The sequence below is a fragment of the Erythrolamprus reginae genome, chromosome 1 (genome assembly GCF_031021105.1).
Source record: "Erythrolamprus reginae isolate rEryReg1 chromosome 1, rEryReg1.hap1, whole genome shotgun sequence".
Classification (NCBI taxonomy): Eukaryota; Metazoa; Chordata; class Lepidosauria; order Squamata; family Dipsadidae; genus Erythrolamprus; species Erythrolamprus reginae.
This window is the reverse complement of record NC_091950.1, coordinates 83,130,916-83,151,770: the sequence shown is the minus strand read 5'-3', so window position 1 is coordinate 83,151,770 and position 20,855 is coordinate 83,130,916. Positions and strand designations below refer to the sequence as shown.

The 20,855-nt window shown below is 43.8% G+C and overlaps 2 protein-coding genes across 2 annotated transcripts in view; both read left to right on the top strand.

Annotated features, from left to right (window-relative positions):
• PLCB2 (phospholipase C beta 2) overlaps positions 1-1,496 on the top strand; it is a 79,226-nt gene extending 77,730 nt beyond the window's left edge. The window contains exon 32 of the mRNA XM_070756707.1: positions 1,154-1,496. Coding sequence (XP_070612808.1) covers positions 1,154-1,423 — 270 coding nt within the window. The 3' untranslated portion in view covers positions 1,424-1,496. The remainder of the gene's footprint in view (positions 1-1,153) is intronic.
• Positions 1,497-13,173: 11,677 nt separating this feature from the next.
• Positions 13,174-14,504, top strand: ANKRD63 (ankyrin repeat domain 63). Its single transcript, XM_070734255.1, has one exon. The coding sequence runs from the start codon at positions 13,201-13,203 to the stop codon at positions 14,023-14,025; it is 825 nt and encodes a 274-aa protein (XP_070590356.1). The 5' UTR covers positions 13,174-13,200; the 3' UTR covers positions 14,026-14,504.
• Positions 14,505-20,855: the final 6,351 nt, after the last annotated feature.

Here is a 20,855-nt window from a genome sequence, read left to right as displayed (position 1 = left end):
CATATCTGGGAAAGGCCATGATTGCTCTCGCAGCTGCATTCTGCACGATCTGAATTTTCCGAACACTCTTCAAAGGTAGCCCCATGTAGAGTCAAACACAACCCTGATGCGGCTCTCAATGATATCGAGTTTGACACCCCTGATCTATGCCATACAGATTGCATTTACCTCCTTGAAGATTCATTCATGAAACCCTATTTCTTCTGAGCCTCTACATCAGACCGGGGCAAGGGGTGGCCCGCGGGCCACATCCGGCCCACCTGCTGTCTATAATCTATCCGCGGAGGTCGGGGTCCACTCCGGTGTGAGGATGAAAGAGCTCACCGTGTCTGCCGGGACTCCAATTCATCAGGAAAGCAGGAACTGGAGGAGTCCCGGCAGACGCGGTGAGCTCTTTCATCCTGGCACTGGTGCGGATCCTGACCTCCTACCGAAAGCGGACGAGCATAAAAACCACACAAACACTCCAGTGCAGTGACTGTGCTGCACCGTGCTGCTGTAAAGCAAACAATTTGGGGTCTGTAGAGTGGGTCTGGGTCTTTACAGTATTGGGTAGAACTGAGTTAATTATATTAGTCCAGCCCACTAAAACCATCCCAATTTCTCATGCGGCCCCATGGCAAAATTAATTGCCCACCCGTGCTCTACATGATCGCAGGAATAAACAAAATGCTTAGACTAACTTGAATGAGGGTTTTTTAAACAAAAAAAAATCAAAATGCAGTTTTCTTTGGGACTGCTGTACAGTGCATGAGGAAAAGAGGTTGAATCTTTCATTCCCTCCATGTTAGCAAGGTGGAGTTCCCTATAGCAGTGTTTCCCAACCTTGGCAACTTGAAGCTATCTGGACTTCAACTCCCAGAATTCCCCAGCCAGCATTCGCTGGCTGGGGAATTCTGGGAGTTGAAGTCCAAATAACTTCAAGTTGCCAAGGTTGGGAAACACTGCCCTATAGGCCCCAGCGGGAATGATCTGCTCCTCACAGCTACGGTATAATTACAGCAGAGGAATGGAAAATGTAATTTACCACAGGGATCTTGTCCTAGGAGAGGAGTATTTTTTTAAAAAGTTGCCATTGCTAAATGACACATAACTGAATTTGTAAACATGCCACAAACAGGTTTCTCCACCTTTCCTGTCTCTCTCTCTGCAGCTCCAGCAGGAAGCATTCGCCGAGTATGAAAGCAAGATGAAAACTATCAATGCAGAAGTGCAAGATTCAGTGAAGAACTGCATGAAAGTCTGTTGCCCTTTGGAAGCGGACACAGCAAAGAGAGAGGCCCCTGGAGCGGCCGGTGAAGGAGATCAAAGACCATGTGGGAACCTAGCGACTCCCGAGACTCTAAAATATGCAGCTGAGGTGGTGAAAGAGGATGTTATCACGGACGAAGAATCCACCGATGCCCAAGACAGCAGATTGTAAGACTCGGTAGAAGTCTTATGTTAAAAGTTCCTACATTTTAAAAATAAATCTCATTTTGTTTCAGAGTTCCATAGAACATAGTGGAATAGCTGTTAGTTATCCAATGTTTTTGAATAGTGGGACATTTTGAAGTCAGAGGTTTTCGCTCTGTTTAGATTTACCACTAAAATCCAGCACCACGGGACATTTTCTGCTGTCACAACATAGAATGATCCTTATTGGATGGATTTGAACAACACCCAGCGAATTAAGTTTCTCAACTCTCCACATGGACAGGCAGGACGGTAACAGCCCAGTTATAGAAACATAGAAACACAGAAGACTGACGGCAGAAAAAGACCTCATGATCCATCTAGTCTGATTTTTTTATCTTAAAAATCAATCTTGCTCTGAAGAACTTTCAGGTCCAAGCCAGAAACAATTGGCTCAGTTGTTAAATGGAAGATGCTGAAAGGAAGCAGGAACATCAAAAGGACAAGGCATCAATTCTGGAGTGGGAGACATTGTATATAGAGATGCCCGTGCTGAGGTTTGGGCAGTTATAACCTTTCACTTCAGAAGATTTTCCAACAATACTATGGAGTGCTGATAAGACCCAGCTTATTCTATTTACCAAATTCTCTACATAAAGAGGGATCACTCCCACAGTGAAAGGAGGGAGGAGGAGGAGGGGAGGACTGTGAGATCCTTGGTGCCCTTTGACCTTGCAGATGTCACATGACCTGACTAGGTAATATCGGTACTAGAAGGGAGTAGGGATACGAGAAGAAGGAGCAGGAGGATTGTGGGGTTCCTGGTGCCCTCTGAGCTTGGTTTTCTTGCAGACATTTCATGTCCCAACGAGGTAACATTATGAAGAACGGTTGCAGGAGCTGGGGATGTCTAGTTTAATGAAAAGAAGGACCACCAGGGGTGACAATTGTAGGAGCCTTCCAATATCTCAGGGGTTGCCACAAAGAAGAGGGAGTCAAACTATTCTCCAAAGCACCTGAGGGTGGGACAAGAAGCAATGGGTGGAAACTAAAGAAAGAGAGAAGCAATTTAGAACTAAGGAGAAATTTCCTGACAGTTAGAACAATTAATCAGTGGAACAGCTTGCCTCCAGAAGTTGTGAATGCTCCATCACTGGAAGTTTTAAAGATGATGTTGGATAATCATTTGTTTGGGTTTCCGGCTTAAGCAGTGTAGGGTTTCCGGCTTAAGCAGGGCATGGACTAGCTCCAAGATCCCTTCCAACTCTATTATTCTGTTACGATTGTCCTAAAGCTGCTTTTTCAAAAGGCAATTGGACTTTCTTAGTTTTTCTTAAAGATATCTCGCTTCTCATCCAAGAAGCTTCTTCGTTCAGTTCAGGTGGGCATGGCATGACTTGGTGGGCGTGGCTTGGTGGGCGTAGCAGGGGAAGGATTCTGTAAAACCTCCATTCCCTCCCCACTCCACGGGAAGGTTACTGCAAAATCCCCATTTCCTCCCAATCAGCTGGGACTCGGGAGGCAAAGTATAGATGGGGGCAGGGCCAGTCAGAGGTGGTATTTCCTAGTTCTTCGAAGTACACAAAATTTCTGCTACCGGTTCTCCAGAACTGGTCAGAACCTGCTGAAGCCCAGCTCTGATCTCAGGTGAATCAAAACTTCTGAGAGTTCAAGATGTTAGAAAGCCATCTTAACAACTGCTTTGCTAAGAGATAATCAAATTCAAATACCAGATATCATCAGTAAGAATTCTTCATTTGTAACATTTAAGAAATTTTTCTATGATGAGAAAGGCTTCTCCCTGTTCAGTTTATGGCTATCACATACTTAGCAAAGGTATGGCACTACTAACCAACAAATTACAGTGGTACTTCTACCTAAGAAGGCCTCTACTTAAGAACTTTTCTAGATAAGAACCGGGTGTTCAAGATTTTTTTGGCTCTACTTAAGGACCATTTTCTGCTTAAGAACCCGAGCCCAGAAAAATTTCCCAGGAAATGTAAGTGCGGCACGAAGACCCTGCCAGTTTCCTGCCATTCCCCCTTTAATCCCAGCCATCTCAGGCTTTTTTGGGCTGCCAGGGGAGCCTTTCGGTGTTGCTTAAAGAGGCTTTGGCAATCCAGAGCGAACAAAGCATTTTCATTTCTCTGGGCACTTGGAGAGGGAATAAACCTCTGCCAGCACCCACAGAAAAGAAATGCTCCCTTCGCTCTGGGTTCTCCCCTCTCGCCTGCCTGGGTTTCTCTCTCTTGTGCAGTATATGGGAGGCAGCCTCGTGCTGGGTGTATGGGAGGCGCATGCTCCTCCTCGCCACTTCACAGTCCCTCTCTTTTTTTTAAAGCCTTAAAGTTTTGGATTTTTTTTATTCCCCTCACCTCACCTTCTTCCTTCCTTCGGCAGTGACTGTCCTCCTCCTCTTCTTCCTCCTCCTCCTCCCACCCAAATTCCAAGCTTTTATTTCTTTCCTAATGGGTTTCCATGCATTATTTGCTTTTGCATCTATTCCTATCGGAAAAGTTGCTTCAACTTAGAAACTTTTCTACTTAAGAACCTGGTCACGGAACGAATTAAGTTCTTAAGTAAAGGTACCACTGTATTCCAGAGGAGCAATTTTGAATGGGAGAAGGAAAGAAAATTATGCTAGTGGTAGCTGAACAAATTTAGATGACAAATAGTAGCTGCAAAGGGAACACTGAGGCTTTCTGGCAGTTTCTTAATTCTAGCAAGTTACTGAGAGAGAGAGAAAAGGGCTTTAAAAAGTACAGTTTGGAGATTGAAAAGAAGATAAATCTCTGTTTGATCTACTGGTAAAAAGTATAACCAGCTTCATAATAGGCCATATTTCTAATAAGTTGATTCATTCTCTGACCACAAAGCAGCTCAACTCTTGACGGGCTAAAATGAATTGATTGCAATACAAATGTTTCTTGACTGGCCATTTCTTCTAAAGTACCGTTTCTACAGTATACTGTAATCAGTTCTGGAAATACAAGGGATAAGACCTGGAAGATTCAAAGGCAGGAACAGTTTCTACACAATGTGCTTGAGAAAGGAAGAACCTGTTCGATTAAAAATAATTCTGTACCCTCACGAGACTCAAAAATCATTGCTAAGATGCTTGGAAATTCTGTAATGTTGTAGTAATTTATTCAGTTTGTCAACAAATCACCCTTTTTACAAATATATGCTTCCCCACTCCCCAGAATTAAAATGTTAAAAATATTGCATCGAAGTTTCTGGGCATGCATGAATGTATGTAAAACTGCTCCAGTTACCTTCTATTGCATTATAAATCTTATATCTCCCAGAAGCAATAATCAACAGTGCCAAAGGAGGAAAAGCTGAATTTGATTAGCCAATCACTGTAAGATTGGAATGATTAACATTTTTCGGGAAAGGAATATGTGTTATGAAGAAGGTGAGCTCATGTAATTTGCCCCAGTAACAAGAACTTGTTCACCTTGCAGTTCAAAAGCATATAAATGCGATTAGCTTCATAGTGCTTTTACAGCCCTCTCTAAGCGGTTTACAGAGTCAGCATATTGCCCCCAACAATCTGGGTCCTCATTTTACCCACCTCGGAAGGATGGAAGGCTGAGTCAACCTAGAGCCGGTGGAACTGCTGGCAGTCAGCAGAATTAGTCTGCAATACTGCATTCTAAGTACTCAGCCACCATGACTCTTGTAGATAAATAGATAGCACTTCAATGTAAGGGTAGCAGTATTCTGTGTGTCTTGGCATATGACCATGGAAATGTCTTCGGACAATACCTGTTCCCTTGACTAAGAAATTGTAATGAGTGCTGGCAGTAATGGGCAGCCAAAATATTTACTGCCACACTGTGGGCGTGGCTTATTTTGTGGGTGTGGCTTAATGGTCATGTGACTGGGTAGGAGTGTCTTGCCGGCCATGTGACAAGGTAGGAGTGGCTTGAACAATCATCATAGTTCAAGTGAACTGTTAAGTCCTCGACTTACAATATTACCAGTGTTGCTCGCTGGGGTGACAATTTGCTTTGTGTTTCCTGTGCTCTCCTTCCTGGGTCACCCTCCCCCCAACTCAGGCTGGGTAGCTAGGCGAACGGGTGCTGCCAGAAGCATAAATGCTGCCAGCACCGCTTCCACCCACGCCTTCTACTTGCACCTCAGGTGGGAGGTGGCCGCGTGAGGCTAAAGGGGAGCCGGGCAGGAGAGAGGGAAGCTCATTCGAGGAAGTGATGCAAAGCCACGTTGAAAGCCTCCTTCAAGTCTCTCAATATCGACACCATCTCCTGGGAAACCCTGGCACAAGATCGACCAACATGGCGCATGCTGATCCACCAAGGCTGCCAGACATCTGAGGCCAGAAGAACATTCAGAGCAGAAGAGAAGCGAGCACTCTGCAAAGCCAGAGCTGAAAATGCTGCGACAATGGTACCCACACATGTCTTTCCAACCTGTGGCAGAAGATTTCATGCCCGAAGATGCCTTACCAGCCACCTGTGGACACATCGCATACAGCCCACAACCCATTAGATGTCAAGGTTCCCTTCGAACACGATGGACGAACATTATCATGTATATTTCTATCCTCAATCTTTGACAACACTGGAACCCAACAATTCTGTTGATACATGAGACATTAAATTAATTTGGTCCCATTTTACAACATTTGCCATGGTTGTTAAGTGAATCACTGCAGTTGTAAAGTTAGTATAAAAGTTGTTAGATGAATCTGGCTTCCCCATCAATTTTGCTTGTCAGAAAGTCACAAAGAAGTGATCAGATGACCCGGGGGGGACACTACAACCATCATAAATAAGAGTCAGTTGCCAAGCTTCTGAATTTTGGTCGTGTGACCATGGGGATCATGGTCATAAGTGTGAAAAATGGTCACAAGTCTCTCTTTTCAGTGAATGAACTACTGTACATTGAAGACTATCTGTGTGTAGAATAGAATAACAGAGTTGGAAGGGACCTTGGAAGTCTTCTAGTTCAACCCCGTTTAGGCACCACTTCAGACAAATAATTTTTCAACATCTTCTTAAAAACTTCCAATGTTGGAGCATTCACAACTCCTGGAGGCAAGTTGTCCACTGATTAATTGTTTTAACTGTCAGGAAATTTCTCCTTCTAAGTTGCTTCTCTCCTTGATTAGTTCCACCCATTGCTTCTTGTTCTACTTTCAAATGCTTTGGAGAGTAGCCTGACAACTTTTGTGGCAACCCCTGAAATATTGAAACACTACTATCATGTCTCCCCTAGTCCTTCTTTTCATTAAACTAGATATACCCAGTTCCTGCTTTTCGCCTCCAGTCCGCTAATCATCTCTGTCGCTCTTCTCTGCACTTTTTCTAGAGTCTCAATATCCTTTTTGCATTGTGGCAACCAAAACTGAATGCAGTATCTCTACATGGGGCTACCTTTGAAAAGTGTTCGGAAACTCCAGATCGTGCAGAATGCGGTTGCGAGAGCTATCGTGGGGCTTCCTAGATTCGCCCATGTTTCTACAACACTCCGTGGCCTGCACTGGCTGCCGATCGGTTTCCGGTCACAATTCAAAGTGTTGGTATTGACCTTTAAAGCCCTTCATGGCATTGGACCAGAATACCTCCGGAACCGCCTTCTACTGCACGAATCCCAGCGGCCGATAAGGTCCCACAGAGTTGGCCTTCTCTGGGTCCTGTCCACCAAACAATGTCGTTTGGTGCGCCCCAGGGGAAGAGCCTTCTCTGTGGCGGCCCCGGCTCTCTGGAATCAACTCCCCCCGGAGATTAGAACGGCCCCCACCCTCCTTGTCTTTCGCAAGTTACTCAAGACCCACCTATATCGCCAGGCATGGGGGAATTAAGACATCTCCCCCAGGCTTTCTTATATTTTATGTTTGGTATGTATGTGTTGTATGGTTTTTAAATTGTTGGGGGGGTTTAATGTAATTTTATTATTAGATTTGTTCCATTGTTATACTGTTTTTATTGTTGTTGTGAGCCGCCCCGAGTCTTCAGAGAGGGGCGGCATACAAATCTAATAAATTGAATTGAATTGAATTTGAATTGAAGTGTGGCCTTACCAAGGCCTTACAAAGTGGTATTAACACTTCACATAATCTTGATTCTATTCCTCTGTTAACGCAGCCTAGAACTGTGTTGGCTTTTTTGGCAGCTGCTGCGCACTGCTGGCTCATATTTAAATGGTTGTCCACTAGGACGCCAAGATCCCTTTTACAGTTACTACTGTTCAGCAAGGTGCAACATATACTGTACTTGTGCATTTTGTTTTTCTTGCCTATATGTGAAACCTTACTTTTTTCACCACTGAATTTCATTTTGTTAGATTGTGTGTGTGTGTGTGTGTGTGTGTGTGTGTGTGTGCGCGCGCGCTATGGAATACATTTGTTATTTTAACCACTGCCTCCTTTTTTTTGGCCTGTTGAATACCTGGACAGGAATTTATACCAGGTTACAAGCCTCCTGGCGAAAGAAAAGCAATTTCCTGTTTTATATATTACTGGCAAACTTTCTTCTCTTTCTATTGAATTCCTATTATTCATAATTTCAAATCTTGTAGAGTAGCAGCGGGTAACTAGGGTTCTTCAAATACTCCTGGATTAAGAGGTTTAAACAGCAAGCAAAAACCATGGAGAATGCCAAGGCTGTCGTTCAGCAACATGATCCCTATCCCTTCAAGTAATAGGTAAAAGGAAAAAAAAAATTGCTTTCATGAGCCATAATTAGTACTCCGCTGGGTTTTAAATGCTCTGAAGCAAGATAGGAACTTATTTAATCTTTTTTGCATCTGGGGATTGCCAGATCACATGGAAAAGAACAAGAGACTAACTTCATCCCAGGAGGATAACAATAACAACAACTAGAATAATCATCACAACAGAGCAAATGGTAGGTGGGAGGGAGGCTCCACTTTATTAATCAACTGTATTAGAATTAATCAACTGCATTAGAATTTATTACAAAGGGCAGGTTACAATCAAAATTATAAGTGCAATATACTCTTCAACAGTCAATGAAGAAAGCAAACTGAAGAGGATATGTTAGTGCAAAAGACTTTAGAATGATGGGTCATTAAATTGTTGATGTACATTGCAAAGATGCAGCTGGTGTCAGTCTGTTATTTTATCATCACACTGGGGCATTTTGTCAGACTTATTGCAATATGATGAGAGAAATAATCATGCAAATAATCAGAGAAGGATATGCTATAAAGGCCACTGTTACCAATTTATATTTAGAACCATCTGAATACTACCTGAAGTGGTGAAGCTATTACTTAATGGTGCCCTATAAAATATGAATAATTCCTACTGTGGATAATTAGAGGTCTGTAAAAGAGCATAACCATTTATCCCCAAAACATTCAGTAGATCCTTTATTTTTGCCATCCTTTCTCTATAGTGATTAGTAAAGTCTCCCTTGAGTCTTGGGATTCCCTTGCAGTTATCTCTAGATGACTCATGGATAAAATCAGTCAACAATTGTTGGCGACAATAAAGAAGCAGTTTGCCATTGGCTTCTTCTGGGATATATTTCAATGTCTTAGTCTGTTCTACAGCCTTGGAATTCTGTGCTGTTCTCTCAGGTATCTATTAATGAGGAGCGATCCTGTTTAGTCTCCTCGTGTAGACAAGGACAGCCAACTACTAATCACATTCAAGAGTTTTTCTATTTTTCTAAAAAGATGGGGTGATGAAACTTAGTACAGTAATTACAAACAAGGCTAAAAGAACAGTATTCATCTCATTCTGTATAGAAGATTGATTGATTGATTGATTGATTGATTGATTGATTGATTGATTGAATGAATGAATGAATGTTTAAACAGTGCCTCCATCTCAGTTTGTTATCCAATTGGAGGGAATGATCAAGCTATGCTAAGAAGGATTGATTGATTGATTGACTGACTGGTTGATTGAGTGATTGATTGATTGATTGATTGCACTTATATGCCACTCACTCTGAAATGGACTCTGAGCAGCTAACAACAGTTATAAATACAATACAAATAAAAAGAGCAATAAAAACATCAATAAAATGTACAATACCATAAAAAACTACAATGTCATTAAAAATGTATACTAACAATCAATCCTAATTCGGGCCCTGCTGGAAAAGACAGGTCTTGATGGCTTTCCGGAAGACTGGTAGGGAGTGTGAATGTCTGAGGGCAGTTGATTCCACAGGGTCGGAGCCGCCACAGAGAAGGCTCTTCTTCAAGGTCCCACCAACCAACATTGTTTGGTGGATGGGACCTGGAGAAGGTCGACTCTGTGGGTCCTTACTGGCCACAGAGAAATATGAGAGACGAGGTGAACCCATAAATAGTCTGTCCCTGAGCCATTTAGGGCTTTAAAGGTAAAAACCAACACCTTGAATTGCGTTCGGAGACCGACTGGCAACCAATGCAGTTTGCATAAAGATGGAGTAATATGGGCATATCTTCACTCTTTAAAGTGAAAGAGATTAAAAAATGTGCAAAGTTTATCGTTGTATTAGAAATAAATCCTGTGAAGATGGACTAAAAGGTTTTCCTCATCTAAACCTGGCGCAAACATGCTCTGGCAACAACCTCTCTTCATTCCCGTGTCCTCATCTTCACCTGATCTCTAAGCCATACATGAGGCAACCTTAAGTAATCTTCAACTTTACAGAACTTTTTCTCATGGATATAATCAACTGAATTTCTTTCTTTCTTTCTTTCTTTCTTTCTTTCCTTCCTTCCTTCCTTCTTTCTTTCTTTCTTTCTTTCTTTCTTTCTTGATTGGATTTGTATGCCACCCCTCTCCGTAGACTTTTTGTTGGTGTTGCAGTCAAAAGGACTTTAGGGAGTGGCACCATCCCAACTCCTGTTAGTCACGTTAGACTGATGGAGAGATGCCCCTTCCTTCTAGTTCAGGGGTCCCCAAACTTGGCAACTTTAAGACTTGTGGACTTTAACTCCGAAATTCAGCAGCCAGCATAGCTGGCCGGAGAATTCTGGGAGTTAAAGTCCACAAGTCTTAAAGTTGAAGACCTCTGTATCTAGTTCATAGACTCTAATGTTCAGAAGCAGTTGGGTTTGAGCGGTGAGGAGCATATAGCTCAATCCTGCTGGATTTCACCCCAGATTTCAATGCCCAGAACTCCAAAGTAGCAAGACCATTGCAGAGAGAGAATTAAAGGGAGAAAAATACACTTCTGGTAGATCCCAGATCCTGTAATTATTTACAGTGTAGAACTACCAGACCTGAGCTGCAAAAATCGAAATAGTCATTAGAAGGAAGCAAAGGGGGAGGAAAGACTTCCGCTACTATGCAGTGATCCTGCCAATTTCTTCAGCCCATTTTTAGTAGCCCTAAAGCAGGGATGGCTAATCTAATCAGAGGGCAAATGAGTTCAAGTTTCAAGTTGGGAAACGGGCCATTTCTGGCCTCCAGAGGGCTCCTGAGGTGGGGGGGATGCCGTTTTTGCCCTCCCCAGGCTCCTAGGAAGGCTCTGAGGCCTAGAGAGAGCAAAATAAGGGACTTCCAGTTCAACCGGAAGTCAGCAAATAGGTTGTTTCCAGCCTCAGGAGGGCCTGCGGGGAGGTGGGGAAGCCCATTTTTGCCCTCCCCAGACTCCTAGAAAGGCTCTGAAGCATAGGAAGAGTGAAAAATGGGCATGCTATCATGTGCTGGGAGGGGAGTCATGCACGCATGCATGGGATGTGCATGGAAACATCTTTCAGCTGTGGCAAAGGGGGCGTTTGCCCAGGTTCGCCTGGTGCGCCAGTTGCGGCCCTATTTGGACCGGGAGTCACTGCTCACAGTCACTCATGCCCTCATCACCTCGAGGTTCGACTACTGTAACACTCTCTACATGGGGCTACCTTTGAAGAGTGTTCAGAAACTTCAGATCGTGCAGAATGCAGCTGCGAGAGCAATCATGGGCTTCCCTAGGTATACCCATGTTACACCAACACTCTGCAGTCTGCATTGGTTGCCGATCAGTTTCCGGTCACAATTCAAAGTGTTGGTTATGACCTATAAAGCCCTTCATGGCACCAGACCAGAATATCTGTGAGACCGCCTTCTGCCGCATGAATCCCAGCAGCCGGTCAGGTCCCACAGAGTTGGCCTTCTCCGAGTCCCGTCAACTAAACAATGTCGGCTGGCAGGACCCAGGGGAAGAGCCTTCTCTGTGGATTTAGATGTATTTTATATATTGTGTTTTTTATTGATATGTTGTGAGCCACCTTGAGTCCACAGTGAGGGGCAGCATACAAATCCAGTAAGGATACAATGTGGCCGATATACATATATATGGATACATTGGATACATATAATGTATCCAATGAGGATATAATAGAACTGGAAAAGGTGCAGAAAAGGGCAACAAGAATGATCAAAGAAATGGAGCACCTCCCTTATGAAACCAGGTTGCAACGCCTTGGTCTCTTCAGCCTTGAAAGACGGCATTCAAGGGGTGACTTGATCGAACTGTATAAAATCATGCATGGGATAGAAAAAGTGTATAGAGAAAATCATTTTGTATACCACACAATACTAGGACAAGGGGACACTCCCTAAAGCTCATAGGTAAGAAAGTGAGGACAAATCATGGGAAATATTTCTTCACCCAGAGGGTCCTTGGTTTATGGAATTCACTTCCAGAAGAGGTCATGACAGCTGTCAGCCTTGATAGCTTCAAGGCAGGATTAGACAGATTCATGGATGCCAAGTGTATCGGTGGTTATTGAAACAGATGTCCATGTGCCGCCTCTATGTTGGTTGAGGTAGACAGGATACCCTTGAGTACCAGTTGTTGGGGGTCAAGAGAAAGGGAGAGTTTTGCCTTCTCTTTCTGCTCAAGATCCACATGTACAATTGGAGGGCCATTGCGTGACACAGAATGCTGGACTCGATGGGCTTTGGCCTGATTCAGCATGGCTCTTCCTATGTTCTTATGTAATAAATAAATAAATATGTACCAAAGACAAATTCCTTATGTGTCAGTCACACCTATTTGTTTATTTATTTATTCATTCATTCATTTCATTTATTTATTTATCATTTATTCATTCATTCATTCATACATACATGCATACATACATACATACATACATACATACTTGTATGTCGCCCAATCCCAAAGGACTCAGGAGTCTCACAACAATAAAACTATAAAACAGTATAAAATCAATTTATAACATAAATAACAGTCTAAAACCTTTATATCTAGTCCATACAATCATACCATCTCACACATACCAATGAAAACTTGTTTCAGCTGAGGTTAAAAGGTGTAAATTCACACTTAGCCAATAAGAAATTATATTCTATTCTATTCTAATTCTATTCTATTCTACTCTACTCTAATTCTATTTCTATTCTATTCCATTCCACTCTATTTCTATTCTATTCTATTCCACTCTATTTCTATTTCTATCCTATCCTATCCTAATCTATCCTATCCTATCCTATCCTATTCCATTCCACTCTATTTCTATTCTAACTTAGACGGTCTCCCAGTTAAGCAGAGATGTCCGGGACTCCGTTGCCAAAGGGGTCCAAGGAATCTCTCTTTTACCTTTGCCTGAAGCTTCGCGCCCAACCTGACGAAGCGAAAGCAGGTGGGCGGGGAGCTCCCGCCGTCCGTGACTCTCTGGGTGTTTGGACATCCCTCCCCAGCCCGCCAACCCGAGCTCTTAACGGATCTGTCTCTCGGAGCGGGAAGGCGGCGGATCGCCATGGAGACTTGAGGGGAGGTTATAAAGCCGATCTTGGAGAGCCGCCGCCTCGAGTCACCAGCAGGCACGCGAACCGGGGTTGGGGGGATCAGGAGCGAGCGGGAGGCCATGCTGAAGCCGCGGGACCTGGGGCCCGGGGCGTCCACGCAGACTTTCCTAGAGGCCATGAAGTCCGGCCGGATGCACCTGGCGCGCTTCGTCCTGGATGCAGTCGACGGGGCCATCGTCGACTGCCGCTCGGACCGGGGCCGTTCGCCGCTCATGTACGCCGTGCTGCTGAAGGACCCGGCGTGGCGCCTGGCCTTCGCGCGGCTGCTGCTGGAGCACCACGCCGCCGTCAACCTGACCGACGACGCCGGGCGCAGCGCCCTCAGCTTGGCCTGCGAGCGCGGCTACTTGGAGGTCACCAAGCTGCTGGTTCAGTTCGGCGCCGACCCGGACACGGTGGACGCGCGAGGCTGGAGCCCCCTCATGTACGCCTCCTCGGAAGGGCGGACGGCGGTGGTGGAGTGGCTCCTGCGCGCCTTCCGCCGCTTCGGGCAGCTCCGCCTCGAGCGCGCCGACCGCGCCGGCCACACGGCTCTCCAGCTGGCCGCCAGCGCGGGCCACCACCAGTGCGTGCGGGCCCTGCGCTCGGCCGGCGCCTTGCTCCTCATCTTCCCGGAGCCGTCGTCGTCGTCGCAGGCCGCAGACCACGACGACGGGGCTGCGTCGGTGGCTTCCCCCAGGCTTCGCGCGGCCAGCGAGCGGCGCCTCACGCCAGACGAGCGGAACGCGCAGGAGCAGAGATTCCACAGGGAGGAAGACGAAGAAGAAGGAGAAGACGAAGAAGAAGATGGGCCAGAAGCGAAAAGGGAGCCTTCGGCGACGAGGGGCCGCCCGCTGATTCGCAGGTCCACGGCGCCTGACTGTCAAAGTCTCCTCAGCCAGTGATGGCGGGCGCGTTCGGCCGGGCGGCTGACAGTGACCCGCTTTTTTCCTGAAGAGCCGCGGCTCGTCTCAGACGCCTGTTGGGGTCTCGCTTGGTCCCTACGACGACGACGACGGCACCGCCGTTAGGAGAAGCGCATCCGATCCAGCTTCGCTTGACAAATTTCCGGGGTTTTCCCCCCACTCCGTTAAATCGTGCTGTTTTACCTCAGCTCGTTAATATTGTACATTCCTGCGTCGCTAGCCGGGTGGACTGGGAAGGAGCGCCCTGAATGGGGTTTCTCTGGAATGTGGGTTTTCTTGAAGGAGCAAATTAGAAGTTTTCTTTTTCTTGGCTTATTCAATGCAGGCGGATATCTTCGGTCCCTTTGTGTGTGGGGGTGTTTTTATGTCTTTTCGTACCAAAGCTATGCAATAGTTTATTAATGCTGTCCCCTTCTCTCCAAAATAAAACCAAAACAAAACCCCACCTTAGTGCGAAATCTGCTCTCATAGTGGTTTTCTGATAAGGAAAAAAAATATTTCTCATGTTCAATCGATCGCTTTTGAGCCAAAGAGCAAGAAAGTCTGAAAGACTATTAATAGAGTGAGCCTGAACATGGCAATTTCTATGGTGATAAGTGAGGATTGTGTTTGTTTGTGATATAAGTCCTAATAACAACCTAGAAGTACTGTACCATAAAGATAAACATTACAGGCTTTGAGGTACTAAATACACAGCCTCTACCAAGAAGCAGAAGAGGCATAGAAACAATAAAAATAATATGATATCATTTGAGAAGGGTATTAAAGTTAAGACTTAATTTTAAAAAGAGTTTAGATGGTCAATTTTATCTTGTAAATTATATTGTTAGCAATCATTGTACTAATGGAAGTGATATTTTAAATGCATATATAAACCTGCCTTGAAAAGAACATAAGTTCCTGTAGAAGTTATTACTCTCCAAATTAAATTTTGCCTGCTTCTTTTCAATGATATTTCCACACACACACATACACACACACACATAACTTAGCATTACAAGACAATTTCTAGCATGTGTCTGATCTCTCTAAAAGAGTCATTTTACTTGCAGGACTGGCTTCTAAGGAATTAGGGCTCTTTCAATGTTTATACTATTTTATGTGACATCTTTAGAAAGTGGCGGCGGGATTAAAAGTAATTGTAAGATAAAAATGAGATTGAGACACTGGAAATTGGAAGGTGGGATGGGAGCTTTCCCTTTCCTCCTGCTACTATTTACCTGACATGGCTTCCCACTGTGGCACTTGGGTGCAGTATGGTATTCATATACATCTCCCTTGGTACTTGCCAAGCTTTCTCCCTCACCTAACTACATTGAAGAAAAGGGGAGGAGAGTTGATAGGTAGCAAAGCAGAAACAGTCAGCATATTTATTATTTCCAAAAATGCCTCTGGAACCCAAATGAATCTCACAAACTTGGAGGAAAGGAGAAATGATAGATGATTGGCATCATCAAATTCATGTTGACACTCATCTACAACATAGAGAGGCCATCTTCAGGATGACCTGTCTCCAGCCTGTCTCTACAAGTCTTCCAGTGATGCACCCATTGCATCTTCTCTCTCTAATTTGCTGCTCTATACCCTCTTTTTCCCCTTTCCCCTTTCCCAGGTTTGTGCATTTCTCAAGAAAACTGAATCTTTATATATAAAACATGTCCAAAGTATGTGTCCCAGATGGCTTTCATGGCTAAATCGGGGCTAGAATTCACAGTTTCCTAGTTTCTAGCCTGCTGCCTTAGCTGAGTGAGAACTCTTGATTTCTTCAATAAAGATGATATATGTTGTGGTTTCATTTGAAGAAAAGAGACAAAAACAGGCAAAAGGAAAATCTTCTGCAAGGGGCAAAAGGAGAAGTAGACTTTAATTTTCTGATAAAGCTCTGCTTTGTATCTGTCCTTTTTGTAATAGAATCAGTCATTAAAAAGAATATGCCTACCAGCCTACAACATAACATAACGACTTTGAATTTAGTTAGAACATAGAATTGGAGGAAAACAGTACAGTATTTGTATTACTACCCTGTTTTCCCCAAAATAAGACATCCCCTGATAATAAGCCCAATCATGCTTCTGAGTGCATGGCAATAAGGCCAAGCACTTATTTCAGGGTTCAAAAAAAAAATAAGACAGCGTCTTATTTTCGTGAAAATACAGTATATGTCTTTTTCTCCCTCCCATGCTCTCTGCTTGTCTCAGTTATTACAGAGCTTCTCTCACAGAAAGGTTTTCTATTTTCATTGACATTCTAAGATAGTGGGATTTCTTTTTTTCTTTCAGTTCTTGCAGCAATGGACTATTTAGTTTTTAACATTTACTTTGAAATCCATTAAAACCTAGTTCTCCTAATTGTGAATTGAAATGAACTGAATACTATTATTTGGCCATTTTATTTGATGCCTAATCACACTAATACTTTATTAGGAGCCGCAGTGGTGCATTGGTTAGAATGCAGTATATGCAGGCTAACTCTGCTGACTGCCAGCAGTTTGATTATCACCGGCTCAAGGTTGACACAGCCTTCCATCCATTCCAAGTTGGTAAAATGAGGAACCCATATTGTTGGAGGCAATATGCTGACTCTGCAAACTGCTTAGGGAAGGCTGTAAAGCATTTTGAAGTGGTATATAAATGTAAATGCTATTGCTATTGCTAGACACACAAGGAATTTGGTTGCTTCCAGTAGCATGAGATGTCCTAGTGGAGGCATTGTCTTCTATAGATATGTCCCATATTCTATTCCCCCACTCAACATTTTTACATCCCAGGGAAAAATAGTGCTAATCTATAAATCTTCTGAAGATGGTATCCAGTATTTTATTTTTTAGGCTGAGATTTCAGTCTTGGGATTGTTGATCCATTGACCATTGGATTTTCAGTTTTTCCCTTTGAGGAAAGAGAGAGGATTCAAATCTTGGTAGTCAAGGATTAGGACCAAACTCTTTTGCCAGCCTCAATGGCTAATGATGTCTCAGAACCCTTCACTTTGAAATCATCACCACCAAAGAGAACATGCTGGAAATTGGTTTGAACATGCTCCTAACTAGAGATGGATACGTTTTGATGGGCAAAACATTTTATTGTTCTTCAATTCTAAGCAGGAAGGAGGAAAGAAAGGGTTTAACCCCCCCCCCCAAAAAAAAAACAGGGCAAGGAAAGAGAAAGGCAAATGTCTACATATTCATTATTGTTCTACCTTCTTGGAGCCTTCCCAATGGCAATAACATTAAGATATTCCCTCCTTAAGCACTGTAAAAAAAGATCCAAAATTGTATTGGGAGAGAACAATAAAAGACTCTCTGGAAGGAAGGCTTAAGAGTCTGTGGAAAGGGACCATTTACCTTTACAGGTAACTAATGGAGAAATATATCAGCCCCCAGAAAAAGAAACTCTTATCTTTGCAGCTGTTCTTAAAGTTGGTGGTCAAAAACTTTTTGCTGCTCTGGAATCAATGGGGCTGAACAATATTACTTTGGACATAGGACTGTTCAGTTGTTTAGATTCTACTAAGTGCTATTTGTAATGACCATCACTTTACTGGGCTGGGCTTTATGCATTTTAATTATGCATGTGTCCATAGAGGACTTTCTAGGTAACTGGAACATTTTAATTTAAACAGAGATTGTATTGTTTTCACAGCAGGCTCTAATTGAAAGAGGAAGACATCATAGGAGGTTGTAGCAGTATGAAATACTCCAGGACTCTGTCCTCTTAACTCTTAGAATATCGTTTGAAGTAGACAATTTTGTATGACTTATAATTGAACCTACCACTTGGAATACCACAGAAAATAAACTGCCTCTCCTCACACTCATAAATTTATTTATTCATTATAGTGATTTCTGACAGTCTCAAAATGGATGAACAGTGCAGTCAGGCAGTCGGGAAAGCAAGTAGGATGCTTGGCTGCATAGCTACAGGTATAACAAGCAGGAAGAGGGAGATTTTGATCCCGCTATATAGAGCGCTGGTGAGACCACATTTGGAATACTGTGTTCAGTTCTGGAGACCTCACCTACAAAAAGATATTGACAAAATTGAACGGGTCCAAAGATGGGCTACAAGAATGGTGGAAGGTCTTAAGCATAAAACGTATCAGGAAAGACTTAATGAACTCAATCTGTATAGTCTGGAGGACAGAAGGAAAAGGGGGGACATGATCGAAACATTTAAATATGTTAAAGGGTTAAATAAGGTCCAGGAGGGAAGTGTTTTTAATAGGAAAGTGAACACAAGAACAAGGGGACATAATCTGAAGTTAGTTGGGGAAAAGATCAAAAGCAACATGAGAAAATATTATTTTACTGAAAGAGTAGTAGATCCTTGGAACAAACTTCCAGCAGACGTGGTAAATAAATCCACAGTAACTGAATTTAAACATGCCTGGGATGAATATATATCCATCCTAAGATAAAATACAGAAAATAGTATAAGGGCAGACTAGATGGACCATGAGGTCTTTTTCTGCCGTCAGTCTTGTATGTTTCTATGTTTCTATTGAAAAAAAAAAAAGCTTAGGTTCTATAATGGTGGATGCCATACACTACAACAATAAAAACTTAAAAACCACAACAGCAACTCCTGGCAACCTAAAAAAACAACATACAACAACATCACCCATCCACCACCCATCAAGTATAAAAAATTCCAGCCTCACCTTTTCCAAATGCTTGCAGGAAAAAAGCCAGCTCTTCAAGACCTTCCAGAAGACTAGGAGGAAAAAGTTTGGATCTCAGGGAGAAGGGGTTTCTGCAGAGTAGGGACTGCTATGGAGAAAATCCACTTCCCTTGTCCTACAGGATAAATCATGGCTTGAACATTCCGGAAGTCAACAATCTACACCAGTGAACCTTTTTTCCTTGGGTGCTGAAAGAGCGTGGGCACTTGCTATCATTCATGGGTAAGTGCCCACACCCATAATTCAATGCCTGGGGAGGGCAAAAACAGCTTCCCCCACCCTCTGTGGATGCCAGAAACATCCTGTTTCCCAACTTCAGTAGGCTTATGTTTCGTCCTCCCCAGGCTTCACAGGCTTTCCTGCAGCCGGGGGAGAGTAAAAACACCATCTCCCATCCTCCTGGAGGCTCTCTGGAAGCCAAAAACGCCCTCCCAGAGTCTCTGTGTGAGCCAAAAATCAGCTGGCTGGCACACAGATGCATGTTGGAGCTGAGCTAGAGCAACAGCTCATGTGTCAGAATAAATGGCTCCGTGTGCCACCTGTGGCACCCGTGCCATAGGTTCACCATCATTAATCTACACCGTCTTACCTGGAGCAGTATTATCAGAACTGGAGAGTCTGAATCTGACTCCTGGCCCATGATACACCAGGTGGGGGGTAGGGGAAAGGAAAGTTTTTGTTATGGGTGCTGGAAATGTGCATGAAGGACAAGTTATGTGCCTGCTCAAGTAGAGGCAGTAAGTGGGCTACAGAAGCACCAACAACAGGGCAGAGCCTGTTTGCCTAGAACAAGGGTATGCAAAGTTGGCTCTTCTATGAATTGTGGACTTCAACTCCCAGAATGCCTGAGCCAATCATGCTAGCTCACGAATTCTGGGAGTTGAAATCCATACGTCATAGAAGAACCAACTTTGCCTATCCCTTGTCTAGAATCTAGATAGTTTAGCTCAGTGATGGCGAAAAGGGATCACGTGCGCAGAGCACCAAGTGCCAAAAAGTACCATGACCAGAGAGAGGAGCTGCCCAAGGGGCATGCGCGCACTGGAAAATAAAATTCCAATTTCCGGTGCATGCATGCGTCCCAGCCAACAGGTTTTGTCCTCCAGATGCTTCAGGGAAGCTTCCCTGAAGTCCCGGAGGCAAAACAATTCCCCCAACAGACAAACCAGATGTTCGGAAAAAACGCAATTTTCTGGGCAATTTCTTTTAACCTACCAGCAGTGGTGGGTTCCTACCGGTGTGGTCCAGAGTGCCGCACCAGTAGAAACCCACTGATGATGCAATTTTGGGTGGTTTTTTTCCCGGTGTCTCCTAAGGAGCTTCTCAGCTGTGCGTTGGATGAAGAATAAAGGTTGGTATTAAGACGCGGGAGGGCTTCTTCCGACATGGAGATGTTGGGGGGGGAAATCACTGAAAAATGCATCATCAGTGGGTTCTAGTCTCATATGGTATTAAATCCTTTGGAAGTGAGTCCTGTTTTCTGGGGGGAAGCCTGCCAGTTGATCTCTAGGACGTGGGCAGGTTCCTTGAGGATGTGGATGTGAGCTCATCTATTGCATGAGCTGCACTGCGTTCCAATTTCTTTATGGGTGCAATTCAAGAAGCTGGTTATCATCATGCTTCTTGGCTTCTTAGAGCCATGCTAGTGCGGTGATTAGAATTCTGTCAACTGCCAACTCTCAGTAGTTTGATCGTCACTTTCTCAAATTTGATTCAGCCTTCTATCCATCCGAGGTGGGTAAAATGAGGATCCAGATTGTTGGGGGCAATATGCTGATTCTGTAAACTGGTTAGAGAGGAGTGTAGCATTATAGAAGTCTAAGTGCTATTACTATTGTAATTATCGTTATAATTATCATGGGACATGATGTCATTACTTGTGGGACTACCTCTCCTCAAACATATCTGCCTCTTCCAATAGATTGGATAGGGTAGACACGCTTTATATCCCTTCTCTGAAATTCTGCCATCTAGTGGGGCTTGATGGAAGGAAGGGTGCCTTTTTCATGGCTGCCCGTACATTGTGGAATACCCTCCTTTTTCAATGATTCAGGACTCCCCTCCCATTAGCCTTTGGAAAGGCCACCAAAACCTGGCTTTTTACCAAGAGTCTGGAATAGGATAGATAGAAT